Here is an 18,101-nt window from a genome sequence, read left to right as displayed (position 1 = left end):
GCGGTTCGCGATGGGTTTTCGCGGCCGGACTCAAACGTATGCGGTCCGAGCTGAGGTAACTTCAAAGAACCAGTAGTCTGAACCTAAGATCTCCACGACTGCACTCAATTTTGTGCGGTCCGCGATTGGTATTATGTGGCTGCACTCATTTTTGTGCGATCCGCGATGGGCAGTCCGCGGCCGCACTCACTTTTGTACGGTCTGCGCTGCCCTGTTCTGAGAAGCAGTGTCTTTCTTTTCAACTGTAATTCAATAACACATGTTGAACCCCAATTCTAACTGACTTTCACTACTTGTGTGTTGCAGACAATGGTGCGTTCTCGTGGTCGAGGTGATACTTCCAAAGGGAGGGCAGAATCCTCCCGAGGCCGGGGTAGAGGAAAACCTAACATGCCACTATCAGTCCAGAAAGTTGTAGGCAAAAAGACTACTCTCAGTAGACCACCTCTGGACTTCTCAGACACCAGTGAATACCTCTCATCCCGGGAAACTTCTGAGGGGGATTCTGTACAACCACAACCAGGGGCACAATCACAACAATTCCCCGATAGACTCCGTTTAGTCAATGAATCTACCTCCTCATCTAGTTCTTCTGATGGCTCAGAGAGAGGTAGTCAGGCATCTGAACCAGCTTCCCCACCTGCTACAACAGCTGCCACAACAGCTACCTTAATCAATTTAGATGATGATGATGAGGTCCCGGATGACGGGAGAGGGGGTGACACAATTGTGGGAGGCCTGGCTAGATCAAGGAAGCCAGAGGTGTAGGCTGATAGATTTGTAAGTGAGAAGACGTATGAAAAATTTTGAGAATGGTGGCCCCAAAGGTCACTCACTCTTGAGCGACAATTCATAACCAAAGACCTAAGCCAGCACAATCTGAATGTCCTAAAGCAATTTACGGAGAGAAAAGGATGGAAATGGTTCACTGGCTGGTTGCAAGATGCCAATGAATACCTCGTAAAGGAATTTTATGCCAATGTTTCCCACATCAAAAAGGGTACAAAGGTGAGAAGGTCCAGAACTTGAAAATCCAGTTTGATGGCCACGCATTGAACAGATATGTAGGGTTTGAGGAGGTCGAGGCAGTGCAATACCTGGAGAAGCTAGCCTTGGGTGATGCAGTTCGCCCATGGCTAGCTGAGATACTTGCTATTCCGGGGACAACACCTGCATGGCTCACAGCAGGAGTTCAAATTGTCAGAGCCACCCTTAACTTTGAAGCAAAATGGTGGCAAACATTCGTGTGCAGCCGTCTTGACCCGTGCCAGCATGAAAATGTCCTTCCACTCCCTCGGACAGTATTGGTAGCTTCCATCATAGCAGGCTATCCTATTAATGTAGGAAACTTGATATCCTACAACATCTCCAATGCAGTCCATAAAGAAGAAAGATCGTATCCCTACCCAACTTCCTCACAGAGTATTTCCAAGACCAAGGGGTATAGACGAGACATTTTGATGTGGAGGTGAAGGCTAAAAAGCCTTTCTTATGGTATCACCTCCAGGGAACAGACAACCCTAAATTCAAGGGTAAAGCCACTACCTCCACTATCCAGTCTGAAGAACCAGGGGTAGTGGCCACCGGGTCAGTTGTTGAGCCCTCCACAGCAGCCGATACTTCTGCCGGAGCAGCTGCCATGCCTCCTCCTTCCTTCAGACCATCCCTCTCAGTGCCACTGTTAGTGCCCACATCTTCTACCTATCCTCAGGCTGCACTGCGGGTTTCACAGACACTATCCAGTCTCAATAACTGGATGCAGGCAGCTACCGCAAAGCTGACTGCCATATCCAGTGTTGTGGCAGCATAGTCTTCAGCCCCATCAGAGCTTCAGGTACCTCCATCAGTCGAGGACTCTTGAAGAAGATTTTGGACAACCAGAGAAGATTCTGGATGACTAGAAGAAGATTCTGGATGACCAGAAGAAGATTCAGGAGACTCTTGATACACAGGGGAGGATTATCAAGGATTTGGGGAAGCACGTGAAGAAGATGCGGAAGACTCAGGCATATAAGGAGTCGGTGGAGAAGTTGAGCAAAGAGGTTGAGAAGATTGCTTCTGGTGGTGATATTCCACTGGACCTGCTCATGGAGGAGACAGTCCCAGCAGCACATGCAGCAGTGTTCGAGGCATCAGAGGCAGCAGTCGGCCAGTCTGAGGAGTCGGCTGCCACTTCACACACTGTTGAGGAGCTGATTCAGATGCTCAACAACCCCGTAGTCCCCAAGTTAGAGGATGTGGAGATCCAGTTAGAGGATATGGAGGGTGCTGATGACCCCGTCCATGTTGAGGACCCGATGCAGACAGAGACCACATAGGGAGTTTTCTTTACTCTCTACCCCTTTTCCCTGTTCTTATTTGTTATGAGCATTGAGGACAATGATATTTTTCATTTGGGGGGTGGTCCATTTTGATTTGATGACATTTGGTATGTAATAACCATTATACTATTTTTCTTTATCTTTATTTTCACTTTTGGTATGTATATATTCTTACCATTCGATGTATATATTCACTTTACTTCATTTTGTACATATTCAGTCTAATTTCCGTAGTTTACTTTATAACTTCTTTTGTTATTTTTCCTTAGTAGCATAGCTTCTTATTTACTTTAGTAGCTTCTTTTTAAGTTGTTAGCTTCTTTTTACATTTTGTGTGAACAATAAGCCTTTGGTTTTCTTAATGCCATGGTTCTTTCCAAAGGTGGATGTTGTGTGAATCGGGTGGCTCTTCCCAACGATGGATGACGTGACAACCTTCTTAAGGGATTGAGTCTGTTTTCTTTATGTTTTTGTATATATAGTAGTAATGAATAATAGTATCTCAAGCAGGATTCACTTGGTATTAACACATTTACCTTCGACCTTATGGTTAGAAACAAGTTGATTGGCAAAGAATAGCTCTAGTTGTGACCTTTAAACTCTTGTGTTGACTAAAACAATTATCGAGTGGTTTCTTTGAGCCATTTGTGATTTTCAATCTTAGCTAGGGTTGTTGTGGGCCCTTGACTCTATTCTCTTTAACAATCCAGTAGCTTGAGAGGTGAGGTATTGAATTGCAAGTCCAAGTTCTGTGCCAATAAGTCTAGAACTTGCGCTGAATGTTTGTCTAGGCAAAATTCTAAGTGTAGCTCGACTTGAGAAATGATTGTAGGCTTTCCTTGATCCAATTTGAAACTTGAAAGCTTATGTATCCTACCAATGTGATATCCCCAGTCAACCCCTTTGAACCTAAGCCTTTTTTCATTCAATAGCCATGTTACAAGCCGTTATCCGTTTTATAATGACCCTCTCTTGGAACCCGATCTTTCCTTGGCATTCTTGATACAATTGGCAAAAGCATAAGTTTGGGGGAGAGAAGAGGAATGTGAAAGTGATAAAAGGTACAAAGAAAAAAAAAGAAATAAAAAAAAGGGAAGGCAAAGAAAATGAAGAAAGGCCAAAAAGAAATATGTCAAAAAGAAAGTGAATAAAGTAAAAAGTTGAAGGGATTCAAAGAAAGCAATGATGAAAGGCATGGAGTGATTAGAAAAGGAGAAAAATGATTGTCATGAGCAAGAAAGAGTGATATTACGTCTCTCTAGTTCCCCTAAGGAAGAAGAAAATGACTAAAAGAGTCAAGAAAGTATGAGCCAAAAAGAGGAAATGGAGTGCTTAAGGAAAGATGAAACCATCATATGCCGATAAGGCCTACCTTGATCCAAAAGCCTTCATTACATTCCCGCAAAAGCCCTATATGATTTCAAGTTGAGTGAGCTTACATTAGTGGTGATTTACATAAGGGAAAAGCTTATGGTACTTAGAACCGGACTTGTGACATTCTTTTGAGGGAGATGATCGCACTTCTTCACAATCCTTGTTTTGAGTGTTACATTCTAAAGTGAGATTTGCTCATGGAGAGTAGAGGAGGAGGAGTTTGGGTTCCACAATGACCTACGTGATAGAGTGAGCTTCCTTGGTGAATTAAGTTAACTCTTGATGCTCTAATGTCACATTAGAACTATGGTACTCAAAAGGTCAAAACATGGTGCGGTTGATAATTCATTTTTGTTGAGGGTAATTGTTAGTCCCAATTGATGCATGATTGATTCGCCTTAGGCCAGCTGAAATATCTTTTTTTCTAGTGGAGGTGAGAATTACCTTATTTGCTTGAGGACGAGCAAAAGCTTAAGTTTGGGGAAGTTGATAAGTAGGGATTTTAACCTATTATTTGCTCTCTTTTACTTGTGTTTAGGCTAAAAATGCTTGAAAGTATTCCCGGAAACTAATGAAATATGCTTGCTTGCAGGAAGTGTTCAAAATGAGCCAAAGGAATCAAAATCAACTCACAAAGGAGTCAAAAGTTGAACAAAAACCAAGGTTGGGCAAAGAGGTTTGAAGTGCGGACCGCACAAATATTGTGCGGCCGCGAAAGCCATGATGCGGCCGCGATCATAATTATGCAGTCCGTAAGAGGGAGATTCAGAGAGTGTGATTTTGGGTTAAATGATGAGCGCGGACCGCACCAGAAATGTGCGGCCGCGAAAGTCTCTGAGCGACCGCAATTGAAATTACGCGGACCGCCATGACTGAGATTCAGAGAGCTGACAACTTGAGCAAAAGAGAGAAGTGCAGACCGCACCAGAATTGTGCGGCCGCGATCAAAATTATGCGGTCCGCAAGATGAAGAATCAGAGAGTTGATTTCAAGCCAAACTCAAGCAAGTGCGGACAGCATCACTTTTATGCGGCTGCATAATCTGGAGCGCGGCCGCACTTAGAATTATGCTGTCCGCGAAAGTTCAGCTCAACCCAGATCCAAAAGAGAAGAATGCGGACCGCATCAGAATTATGCGGCCGCAAAAGCAAGAGTGCAGCCACACTCAGAATTACACAACCGCACAACCTCCACAGGGGCATATTTGTCAGATATTTTCAGCTTAGTATAAATAGAACCTTTTGTCTTTTTTAGGGGATGTTATGTTTTGTATGAGCACCTGAGATGGCTGACTTTTCTGTTTTCGGAAATTTTGTACTAGATTCACTTCTTAACATTAGATTTTCATTCCATAAATTAATATTATGGATTTTATCTTCATTTCATCTTTAATTTTTGTTATTTCCATGAGTAGCTAAACCCATAGCTAGGGTTGTGACACAACCCTAGTGTGAGTATTTAATTGGTATTTAATTTTAGGGCTTGAATGTGAATAGGTTAGTTAAATTTAGCCTAGTTCTTGATAGAACTCAAGAATTAATGGTTGCAAACATTAATTCATGCCTTTATGACTTAGTCTCTACTTGAGAAAGAGGGACTAAGTCTAGGAAAACTAGGCTGACAAGAAATTGGGGTGAACTCAAGAAACTGATAGCCCCAATTAAAGGGTTAAACCTAGAGATAGTAATACACAACTTGAGCTAATATCACTTGATTTGCATGAATACCCATTTGGACTTGAGAAAGCCAAATTGGGCAAAATCACTCAAACTACCGAGAGGTATAGAGTGAGTACCCGGGTGTGATAGCTATATTACAATCCCAACTAATCAAGCTTGCCCTAGATTTTGCTACCCGTTAGATATCCAGCTAGGTAGAAGTCACTACCCTAGTCTCTTTAAATATTTGAAAAACAACAACAAAAATATTGTCCTTAGTTTCAATTATTGCAATCTTTAGAGTAAATTAGAAGTAGAAATCAAACCCAAACTTGTGGAAGTATAATTAGATTTAAAACCCGCATCTAGCTTTGATATAAACCTAATTTCAAACATTAACTCCTTGTGGATTCGATCCCGACCTAGTTGGGTTAAAACTGCATCAACCACCCTCGCTACTCAATAGTAGTGTAGGCTTGGGCCCGATCACAATCCAGCTTTACTGCTTTCTTTTATTTTATTTTTTTTATTGTATTATTTTTGTAGTGTCGATTTTTGATTTTCTAGGAGCATGGAAAGTAAAGCTATTGGAAGGATGAAACAGCAAACTAGATGGTTGGAACTAAGTGTGAGGTACCCGCACAAAGGACCAGGCCTGGGAGCAGTCTGAGTACCCCATGAGCTGCTAGTGCTTCGGTCTTTGGCGTACGAGGAAGTTTCTTTTACCCTCTTATTAGTACAGTGTGCATTGGGGACAATGCACAATTTTAAGTGTGGGGTAAGGAGATTGTCTGGGTGACTTTCTATGCTATTTTAGCTATATTATTTTAATTGAATAATGCTTCTTTAGAAAAATGGAAAAAGATTGGACTTTTCCCTACGATGGATATCCTAGACAATTTTCTTGAAGGTTTAAAGTCTGACAAAAAAATATATATATTAATAAAATAGAAAAATCCAAAAATATTTCTTTTATTTTTGTAGGTAGTAATAATCCCCCGTAATTTTTCTTTGTGTCTCGGTTCTTTTCCATGGGATGTAGTTTGAACCGGGTCATAATTTTTTATTTTTAGAGTAGAATAGGATTTAGGGAATAAAAGAAGGCAGATGGAATTTCTAGGAGCTTTTTGACTTGTTTGATAGTAGCATATTTAGGCTATAGCATATGTATTATCTTCCCTATAGTTTGAAATTGCTTATGATGCCTTATTGAGTTAGATAGCATGTCTATTGACGCCTATGTCTCATTTTCTTAGCTCGTGTTCACTTTGTGCTTAATGCTTAATATTTTGTAGCTCCGCCAATACTCTTATTATTTGAGAATCGAAATGAAACCATCCTTAGAGAGTCATGTGCCATATGTGGTAAGATATTCTTGTGTAGTCCATGACATTGTATTAGAGTCTAGAACTTGCCCGACATGTGAGTTGAAGCGAAATTTTAGGTTTTGCTCGGTTTGAAAAATAATTTTAGGCTTTCTTTGATCTTTTTGAGCTTAATGCTTACCACAAATAAAAATTATCCCTAGTCAACCTTTTGAGCCTATAAACTTTTATTTGGCAACCACATTACAAGACTATACCCCTTTGTTTTTAATTGTCATTGTTTTGATCCTTGTACCTCTTAAAGTACTTTAATTATAAAATGAGCGCTAGAAGAAGTAAGGAGGGAATTTTAGTGGAACCAATGAAAGAGAAAAAGTGCATGTTTTTGCAAAAGAATACACTACTAGCGGGAGTCGCAAAGGAGAGAAAAATTGCAAAAAAAAGGGAAAACAAAAATATATGTAGACGAATAAATTGATATATTATCCTTGCTAGTAGGTATGAAGTAAAGTAGTGCTTAAAGAAAAAAAAGGGAAAGCTCTTGGGATGACATTGTTTGTGAAATTGCAGTTGGGTTGAAGAAAAATGAGCTTAAAGTTAATTTTGTGATGTGTTAAAGTACTTAAGAGGGTTAGTCACTATTCCTAAATTTATCATGCCCGTCCTTTAGCCTACATTATAATCATAAAAAGTCCTAATTGATTTCAGATCAAGCAAGCCTATATTAGTAGAGGTTTACATAATGGGCAAGCCTGTGGCACTCTGTGTATGCATGTGACTTCTTTGTGAGAGTGAGGAATTTCTTTGATTTATCCGAGTCCTTAAAAAATATTTGAGCATTTGATTCGAGTGTGTGGATTCGACTTACTCTATTATTCTTGTTGTGAGGGCATATGATTTTGCGAGGGATATGTGACGTTATTAAATTTCTCTATGATGTTAAGTGTTCAAGCCATGAATGCATTGTGATACTGAGTCGGTTTGTAAGACTAGGATTGTTATAAGCATGTTGTCTTGTTGTTGAATAAATTTTGAAGTATGGCATAGAGTAAAGGGAAGTGTGTATTAAAGGCATATGCTAAAGTTTAATTGTTGCTATCAACCATAGTCATAGGTATGGTGTGCTTCGGATGTGCTAAAAGAAAATAAAGTGCTCAAGGTTAGTGTGAATTGGTGGTTGACTCGAGGACGAGCAACATTTAAGTGTGGGGTGGTGATGTTAGGCCAAAATGTTATACTTTTAGTACATTACACGCCCTATATTTTGTTGGTTTAGTGATTAATTATGCAACGTTTGAGCTAAATTGTGTTGTTTTATGTGTAGGAACATCAGAAGAAATAGTCGAATAAAAGTTGCACAAAAAAAGGACAAAAATGTAAAAAAAAAAAAAGAGCGCAAAATCATCAAGTACCCAAACTGTGCTACAGACCAGGCTTCGCGAGGTCTATAGCCAGGTTGACCACGCTATAGACCAGGCTTCGCGAGGTCTATAGCCAGGTTGACTGCGGTATAGACCAGGCTTCGCGAGATCTATAGCTAGGTTAACCACGCTATAGACCAGGCTTCGCGAGGTCTATAGCCATCTTGACCGCACTACATACCAAGTTTCGCGAGGTCTATAGCCCGGTAATTAAAAGTCGCGGGGTTAAAAGACTCCGATCCGAATTTGGACTCAAGGACTTCAACCCTAGCCTATAAATACTCCCTAAACATGTCTGAACGGGGGAGAGCTATTTTTAGGGAAGATTCAACCAAAGGGGACATTTTTGGAGATGGGATTTCGACCTAAGAAGGAAAGAACACACCAGGAGCAAGGCAAATAATTCTTCTATGAGTTTTTCACTTCCTTCTTCCTATTTTCATTATTGGTTATGAATTCTAGTATTGTAGTTTTGCATACTATTATGAATAGCGAATTTGTTATCTAGAGTTTTGATAGAACCTTTTGTAGGACAAATTCTTGTTATGTTTTTATATAATTGAGTCGTTGGATTTCTCTACTTGTTCAACTACGTGTTTATTGTTGTTGATTTAATGGCCATCAATTAACTGTGCTTATTTAGTGTGTATTGCTTGGAAAAGGGTACATATTTAGGTAGTTATTGAACAACATCACTCCTAACGTATGTGATAAATCAATACGGAGGGTTTAAAGGTGGGACTAGGAATAGCGAAACCTTGGTGCGATCCTAATGAGCAGTGAATTAGAGCCAGCTAGCATAGTTCGGAAGAATACGTCTAGTAAATTGTGGTAGTTACTCAGAAGAGAGTTATGACACCCAAAGTACCCCACGATCGGTAGAGAATACTTAGGCAAAATTACAGAAGACGTAGCGGGAAGGATTCCGAAAATTGGGAAAATCATAACTCTAGACCTCCTTAGTCTTGTCTCAAATTTCATCCTTGTTAGTTGATAATTTTATTGCTTTATAATAGTTGTTAGTTAATTAGTTAGAAATAAACATTATAATCTCTGTAATTAGGAAATTATTTGGACTTGTGTTTCTTAGCAATATTGAACAAATGTAGCTAAACCTTAGTTCTCTGTGAGATTCAACTCCGGACTTATAAACCGGATTATATTTGCAACAACCGCTTAGTCCTTTTTATAAGGCATAGTTGGGCGTGATCAGTTTTTAGGCTACTTATTTGTATTAAGATATTAATTGCTAATGTTTAATTTACCTTGGATAGTATTGTGTAATACTTTTTACACTATCAATGCGTGGAACTTAAATTCTAAAAATCTATGTACGAAATGGAAAAAGGTGTTTTCGCTGCATTGGAATCTGGTCTTCCTTTCCCTAATCCTTACTTGCTTCGAAGTGCAAATTTACACATGGTGTGAATTTTGCAGTAGCAGGAGCTACGTACTGCTTTACCTGCTTCAATCTTGACAAAGAAAAAGATTGTCGATAGGGAGACAGATAGTTCATTAAATGTGCAACTTGATTGGATGTCTTCTCATTTCAAAACCACCTTCTGCTCAAGAAGCTAATTATTTTGAGAGCGGCTATACAGTGTCATTTTCTCTTAACGGAAAGTAGCATTAACTTTTGTGTTTTAATTGTCCTGCTAGATTGCCAAGAAAATCTAAAGAACTAGATCTCTTTTCCTAGTTGGAGAAATAGGAGGAGACGATCTCAACGGAGTGGGCATCTTGGTGGATAGGGAACTTAGAGAGTCTGTGGTTGAGGCTAGATGAGTGAATGATAGATTGATGATTATTAAGTTGGTGGTTGGAGAGTGCACCCTAAACGTCGTTAGCGCCTATGCACCATATGTGGGCCTAGATGGCTTCTGGGAGGGATTAGATGAGATTGTGCGCCAGGTTCTGCCTGCTAAGAAGTTATTCATAGGAGGGGATTTCAATGGGCATATTGGGTCGACCGTTGGTGGTTAGGGTGAGGTGCATGAAGGCTTTGGTTTTGTGGAGAGGAACGGAGGAGGTACATCGTTGTTGGACTTCGCTAAGGCTTTTGGGTTGGTGATTGCAAACTCTAGCTTTCGGAAGAGGGAGGGGCATTTGGTTACTTTTCAAAATAGGGTGGCGAAGACTCAGATTGACTATCTCCTCCTCAGGAGGTGTGATAGAGGGTTGTGCAAGGATTGCAAGGTAATTCCGGGTGAGATACTCGCGACGCAGCGTAGGCTCTTGGTAATGGACGTTGGTATTATATTAAAGAGGAGGAAAGGTCTACTCGAGGAAGACCAAGAATCAGGTAGGGAGCCTTAATTAAGGATAAAGCCCAAGAGTTGGAGGGCAGTTGTCGGCTATGGGAGCTTGAAGGAGCAGTGGTGACGCGGGCACTATGTGATCAGCGACAGCAGACTGTATTAGGGAGGTTACGAGAGAGGTGTTAGGGGTCTCGACGGGCATCTCTGGTGGGCACAAAGGAGACTGGTGGTGGAATGAAGTGGTCTAAGGTAAAGTGGAAGTGAAGAAGGCGGCGTACCTAAAGTTAGTGGGGAGCATAGGTGAGGAGGAGAGGGGAGTGTGCATGGAGAGGTATAAGGCAGCTAGGAATGAGGTTAAGCTGGCGGTCACGGAGGCTAAGACTGCGGCTTATGGTCGTATGTACGAGGAATTAGGGAAAAAGATGGGGAGAAGAGTTATTCCGAATGGCCAAGTTGAGAGAGAGGAAGGCTCGGGATTTGGACCAAGTGAGATGCATCAAGGACGAAGATGGTAGAGTATTGATGGAAGATGCCCAGATTAAGAGGAGATGGCAGACTTACTTTCATAAACTTCTGAATGAAGAAGGGGATCGGGATATTGTGCTAGGCGAATTGGAACATTCCGAGAGTCACCGTAACTTTGGGTACTGCATGCGTATCGAGGTTGAGGAGGTCGTGGGAGCTATGCGTAAGATTAGTAGGGGGTAGAGCGACCGGGCCAGACGAGATTCTCGTGGAATTTTGGAAGTGTGTGGGAAGAGCAGGTTTGGAGTGGTTGACTAGGTTGTTTAATGTTATTTTTAAGGAGAAGAGGATGTCGGATGAGTGGAGGTGGAGTACGGTGGTTCCATTGTATAAGAACAAAGGCGATATCCAGAGTTGTAATAATTATAGGGGTATCAAATTACTGAGTCATACCATGAAAGTGTGGGAGAGGGTGGTTGAAGCGAGGGTGAGGATGACAGTGTTTGTATCTGACAACCAGTTCGGGTTCATGCCGGGTCGTTCAACTACAGAAGCTATACACCTTGTTAGAAGGTTGGTGGAACTGTACAGAGAGAGGAAGAGGGATCTGCACATGGTGTTTATTGACCTAGAGAAAGTGTATGACAAGGTTCCTAGAAAAGTTCTCTAGAGATGCCTGGAGGCAAAAGGTGTGTCGGTTCCCTACATTATGGCGATTAAGGACATGTATGATGGGGCTAAGACTCGGGTTAGGACAGTAGGAGGCGACTCTGATCATTTTTCGGTTGTAATGGGGTTACACCAAGGTTCTGCGCTCATCCCGTTCTTATTCTCCCTGGTGATGGACGCGTTAACACACCATATTCAAGGGGATGTGCCATGGTGCATGCTATTCGCCGATGACATAGTTCTGATTGATGAGTCGCGAGCCGGTGTTAACAAGAGGCTGGAGGTTTGGAGACAGACTCTTGAGTCTAAGGGTTTCAAGCTGAGCAGGACGAAGACAGAATACCTGGAGTGTAAGTTCAGCGTTGAGCCAGGTGAAGTGGGCGTGGATGTGAGGCTTAATTCCCAGGTCATCCCGAGTATAGGCAGCGGCAAGTACCTTGGTTCGGTTATCCAGGGGGGAGGGAAAATCGATGAGGATATCCACCATATTGGGATAGGATGGATGAAGTGGAGGTTAGCATCTAGAGTCATGTGTGACAAGAGAGTGCCACTGATACTCAAAGATAAGTTCTATAAAGCGGTGGTTAGACCGGCCATGATGTATGGAGCTGAGTGTTGGCCCGTTAAGACCTCACATATCCAAAAGATGAAAGTAGCAGAAATGAGGATGTTGCGGTGGATGTGCGGGCACACTAGGATAGATAAGATTAGGAATGATGATATTCGGGAGAAGGTGCACGTGGCTCCCATTGATGACAAGATGCGGGAAGCGAGGCTTAGATGGTTCGGACATGTTCAGAGGAGAAGCCCAGATGCTCCGGTACGGAAGTGTGAGAGGCTGGTTGTGGAGGGCACGAGAAGAGGTAGAGAGACGCCGAGGAAGTATTGGGGAGATGTGATCATGCAGGATATGGCGAGGCTCCAGATTTCCGAGGACATGACACTTGATAGGAAGATGTGTAGGTCGAGTATTAGGGTTGTAGATTAGGAGGTAGTTGAGTCGTGCCTTACTTCGTACCATTGTGGGACTAGCCATGTAGGGTTTTTGTCTAAGATAGCTAGTGGCAATGTTGTGTCTTACTATTTCGTTTTTTAGTGCAGGTTCTATTTACTAGCTATCGCTTTTACTTTGCATCTTTCTTCTGAATTTCATGGTGTTCCTATTTTTCTTATGATTGCCGTGGTGATACTAATATTGTCTCTCTTTACTTTGCATCTTTCTTCTGGATTTCATGGTGTTCCTATTTTTCCTATGATTGTTGTGGTGTTACTAATATTGTCTACTTTTGTCCTTTTGTCTTTTTATTTTCTGGAGCCGAGGGTCTTTCGAAAACAGCCTCTCTACTCCTTCGGGGTAGGGGTAAGGTCTGCATACACACTACCCTCTTCAGACCCCATTAATGGGATTTTACTGGGTTGTTATTGTTGTTGTTGTTGTTGAAACGGTGGAAGAGTTGAGAATCATGGTCCCAGAAATCATTAAGACCATAATTAATGCTGTTAAAGTGAGTTTGCTTTCACTTTAATTTTGGGTTAGCCTTTAAGTTATTAGTAAATGGTTCTTGTATTTGAATATAGCTTTACATTTTACAATGACTACATTTGTAGACGACGAAAGGTTTTCTAGTTACCACTTTAATTTCTTGACTATTTTCTTTTGTTGAAATTCCTAATGAATTCAGAGAGTCATTGGTTTTGGGCAACTCGAATTGTAGTCCCAGGCAATTTTCCAATTGGTTGTTTACCAATTTAGCTAGCGCAATTCATAACCAACAACACAACTGCCTACGATGAATATCATTGCTTGAACGATTTAAATAATTTGGCAATCTTCTACAATCATCAACTTGCAACAAGCCATTGATGACCTGAAGAAAGAGTATCCAAACATTACACTGATTTATGGTGACTACTACAATGCCTATTTGTAGCTTTTACAAAATGCTGCTAGTCTTGGCAAGTGCTCAATAATCAGTTTGTTATTATATCTTTTTACTATAAGTGGCAAATTAAGTTAAGAAAGGCATATGCATTTACAAACTTCATCTTGATTGAAATACATTGCAGGATTTGACAAAAACTTATTACAGAAAACTTGTTGTGGATTAGTAGATTATAATTATGACGCAAGTGCAATGTGTGGAGCTCCAGGAGTTGTAGCGTGCGCTGACCCTAATGTTCACATCAGTTGGGACGGAATTCATTCGACACAAGCAGCATATAAATTGTTGGCAAGATGGCTAATTGATGACCTCCAATTCTTACCCAAACTTAAATGTCAAGTTTAACTTCTTACTTATTGTTAGCATATTCAAACAAGCTCTCCTTCATTTTTTTCTACTACTAGTTACGGGCTAGCCAAGCTTGAATGTAGAAACTGGTGTGGGAGCATTCTGTATTCTTCTAAATATTAAGCATTATAAACACAACAGATTGACCTAGTAATTAATGATCCACTAGAAGAGTCCCTAGTTGTAATAATATTTATATAAAATATTATCTTTTGAAGGGAAAAAAAGGAAGTTATTAGTGATCCACTTCGTCGTTGCATAAACAGAACGAAGTTGATGACCCAGATGGATATAATCAATTTCATGCAACCGATGTTAATTAAAACTATGAAGTTATTCATAATTAGCTTACAGTAAATGATATGGCAATGATATTAAAACATGACTTAATTAATTTAAGTTAGCTAGCATTATAAATCAACATTATTATTATTATTATTATTATTATTATTATTATAAGCAGGGGCGTACCCACATGGAGTCAAGAAGGTTCATCGCAAAATAATACCGTGTATGTAGGTATATTTTTTCTGTCTTCGAATACGTAATGGTATAAAGATTATTTTGAACCCACTTTAACCAAGTAAATTGCCTAGCCTTTTGGTAAAGAGGGTTCAAATTTTCCACATGGTCTTGCGTTCAAAACCAATCAGTTGCATATGCCCTCTATTTTTGATTTTTTTTAATATAGGTCTCTTTTCCCATAAAAACGACAAAGGGCTTCATCTTGGTATCTAACTAAAAGTTCAGGTAATCAATAACAATAAGAACCATTTCTAGTATTCATTCCTCTTTTGCATAAAGATTTAATCCCAATAAATTTCCTTCACCTCTATGTGCTTTCTTCTCTTTGTTGTAGTTCAATTTCAAAGAACATTGCTTCATAGTCATCTCTACCATTAGCCATAAGCTACTGCCGCTTCTCGAATCTCGTTGGGTCGCCTCTCTCCGTCTCTCACCGTCAGCCCGTCAATTGTCACTATTAGGTTTTTCACTTGCTTATATTGCAGATTTTTATAATTTATGCTTTGAAAAAAAATTCAGATTGTTTTAATGGATTTTGGCTGAGAAACTCAATTTCAATTTGAGATATTCTATGTTAAATATTTTTTTTTAATATAATTTTTAATCTTAATGAAAAATAGGAAAAGGTAAGAAATTGAGAGTAATAAATTTGCTTATATTGAGAAGTTAAGCACCTTTTCTCTTTAGTTATGGAAAATCTCAGATTGTTGTTGTTGGTTTTGAGTGAGAAATTCTTTTTCGGTTTGAATATGCGTATACGTACACATTTGAGGTTGCTTTCATGTTGCACCTAATGAGAGATGTTTTGGGGATCACAAATGAGCTTAATACATCCTTACAAAAAAAGGAGCAAGATATTGCAAATGCTATTCGACTTGTTGAAGTGGCAAAGAAACGGTTGCAAAAGCTAAGAGAAGAAGAATGTGATTCACTTATTGATAAGGTGTCTGCATTTTGTGTCAAGTATAATATTTTAATACCAAACTTTGATGACTTCTATGTTAACTCCGGAAGATCTCAACGTAAAGTTGCTGATTATACTATTTTACATCACTATCGTGTTGATATATTTTTTAAGATTATTGATTGGCAAGTTCAAGAACTCAATGCTCGTTTTAATGAGGTGACAATGAACTTGCTTGTTGAGTAGCTTGCTTAAATCCAGTTGATTCATTTTTCAGTTTTGACATAAACAAGATATTGATGATGGCTGAATTGTATCCTGACGATTTTGATGAAAATATAATGGTTACGCTCAAGAATCAACATGAAACTTATATTGTTGATATTCGTGATGTTGATGAAAGGTTCTCAAATCTACAAGGACTTGTTGATCTTTCTGAAACACTAGTTAAGACAAAGAAGCATTTAAATTATCCATTTGTATTTTGCCTTGTGAAATTTGCTTTGCTTCTACCAGTTACCACTGCTACAGTTGAAAGAACTTTTTCGGCGATGAAGTTGATCAAGAGTGAATTGCGAAATCGAATGAATGACGAATTCATGAGCGGTTGTTTGGTACCTTATGTAGAAAGAAAAATATTTAACATTATTTCTGATGAGACTATTGTGAATACGTTTCAGGAAATGAAAACTCGTAGAGGACAGTTGTAATAATATATTTTATTAATATATAATTTTTGTTGACCTCTTTGTATATTTGCTTCTTTGCATTATGAACCCGCTTGATAAAAATTCTGGGTCCGCCACTAATTATAAGGGATCAAAGGTACACCGGGAATAACAGGCTGATGACTCTCAAGAGCTCTTATCGACGAAGTCATCTCGATGTCGACTCATCATATCTCGGATTGAAGAAGATCCCAAGGGCTCGGTTGTTTGCCGATTCAAGTGGTGCATTCCGTGGACCGCTGTCCTAATGACAATTCATGAACCCTTCAAATTCCTCAGGCAGTTTGAGACAAATTCATAATAAGAATATATAAGCTAACACAACGAAGCCTGAACATTGATAAGTCCTTTTTTTTTAAAACCATTACACATAGAAGTCCTTAACGGACTGGACAGAGACATAACTGGACTGACTCTACTACATCTTGAGCTAGTGGAAGCAGAATTGTTCTAACATGGCCAAATTATTGATAACATTGACACTAGTTCCTACTAGTTCTATTCCTAGTTGTAGTAACACCATTAAGATCTAATTGAATTAGATGTTTTACGGATTCTGGCATTTCAAAATATATTACTGAAAAGTTGACATTGGCCTGGTTGGACGCCTACTTTGTCGTACCAATTGGCCTGGTTGGACGCCTATATTCTCTTTTTCCACTAGTATCTCAGTTAGCACATTGTCGTACCAATTGCAAGGTTCAATATCTATCATAGTCTTGCTTGAACCGGTAGAAACATACTCCCTCTGTTTCAATTTATGTGAACCTATTTGACTGAGTACGGAGTTTAAGAAAAGAAAGAAGACTTTTGAACTTGTGGTGTAGAATGAGGCACATATATTTTGTGTGGCTATAAATCATTACATAAATGTAAATTGTTTCCAAATAAGGAAAGAGGTCATTCTTTTTTACACGAACTAAAAAGGAAATAAGTTCACATAAATTAAAACGGAGGGAGTATTATTTTTCCCATATACAGTGGGAAATAAGTTAATTGTTACACGAATTAAAGACCCAAAAAGAAAATAGGTACGCGAACAAAAGAAGACAGATCTAGTTAGGGATAGCAATTATTTGAACGCACACTCAAACATTGACATGGTGATGTTTTCACACAAACAAGAGATACATTTTTGCAGTAAGCAGCAAAGCGAACTGCAATATTTGCCATCTTTAGCTAGCTAGTTGTTCACGCCCAACTATGCTTAATAAAAAGGATTAAGCGGTCGTTGCAAATATATTCCGGTTAATAAGTCCGGAGTCGAATCCCACAGGGAATTAACCTATTAAGCACAACTACTAGACTCGCATAAATTCACGCAATCAATATTCAGAAATATTTAAATAATAAATTGGATGTTTACTAACTAAATATCGCGTAATGAAAATGCAGTAATTAATAACTAACTACGAACAGGTTATAGACAAGAATTGGAATGATCTAAGGTTCTGATTTCCCCTATTGTCGGAATCCTTTTCGCTACGTTTCCTATAAATTTGCCTAAGTTTTCTCTACCGATCATGAGCTCTCTGAGTGTCGTAATTCTCTCCCGAATAACTATCACAATTAACTAGACATATTCTTCCGAATTATGCTATCGGCTCACTCGGATCGCACCAAGGTTTCGTTATTCCTAATCCCACCTTTAAACCCTCCGTATTGATCCCTCATATACATTAGGAGTGATGTTGTTCAACAACTACCTAAATATGCACTCTCTTCCGAGTAATACATACTAACTAGGCACTGTCGATTGAGAGCTCTTCAACCAACCACAATAATAACATAGTTGAACAAATAGAGAAAATACTACGGCAAATCTATATTAACGTAACAAGAAAATCATCCTCCAATAGGTTCCATCAAAACCCTAGATTAGGAGTTTAGCTACTCATACTCATAATAACAATATCTCAAGTATTTTGCGTAAATAAATTACAAAGTAAAGATGAAGGAATGTAGAAATCAATGATTCTATCTCCCAACTGGTATTCCACAAGCTATTCTTGCCTCCGGTCGTAAAAACTCCCCAAAAGTGGTATTTTATATCTATTTATATTTATAGAAAAAGACCTAAACGACATAAGCCAAGTATTAGTCAAAACAGGAGACGAAATAAGCCTTCAAAATCCGGATCAGGCTCGCCTCAGACCGTGCCT

General features: G+C 39.5%; 1 protein-coding gene and 1 pseudogene across 1 annotated transcript; both read left to right on the top strand.

Annotated features, from left to right (window-relative positions):
- The window catches only part of LOC142173683 (GDSL esterase/lipase At5g03980-like), a 29,805-nt pseudogene extending 16,026 nt beyond the window's left edge, over positions 1-13,779 (top strand).
- A 1,321-nt stretch (positions 13,780-15,100) lies between these two features.
- LOC142173682 (uncharacterized) lies at positions 15,101-15,921 on the top strand. Its single transcript, XM_075239302.1, has 2 exons — positions 15,101-15,396; positions 15,489-15,921. The coding sequence occupies exons 1-2, from the start codon at positions 15,101-15,103 to the stop codon at positions 15,919-15,921; spliced, it is 729 nt and encodes a 242-aa protein (XP_075095403.1).
- Positions 15,922-18,101: the final 2,180 nt, after the last annotated feature.

The sequence above is a fragment of the Nicotiana tabacum genome, chromosome 19, assembly GCF_000715075.1.
Source record: "Nicotiana tabacum cultivar K326 chromosome 19, ASM71507v2, whole genome shotgun sequence".
In the NCBI taxonomy this organism is placed as follows: domain Eukaryota; kingdom Viridiplantae; phylum Streptophyta; class Magnoliopsida; order Solanales; family Solanaceae; genus Nicotiana; species Nicotiana tabacum.
This window is presented reverse-complemented; position numbering and strand designations above follow the sequence as displayed.

Excerpts from the sequence above, each read along its gene's own strand:
- LOC142173682 (XM_075239302.1), top strand. The coding sequence starts at position 15,101 with ATGAGAGATGTTTTGGGGATCACAAATGAGCTTAATACATCCTTACAA. Across the intron at positions 15,397-15,488 it reads TTTTTTAAGATTATTGATTG|TTTTGACATAAACAAGATAT; the intron begins GCAAGTTCAAGA and ends TTCATTTTTCAG.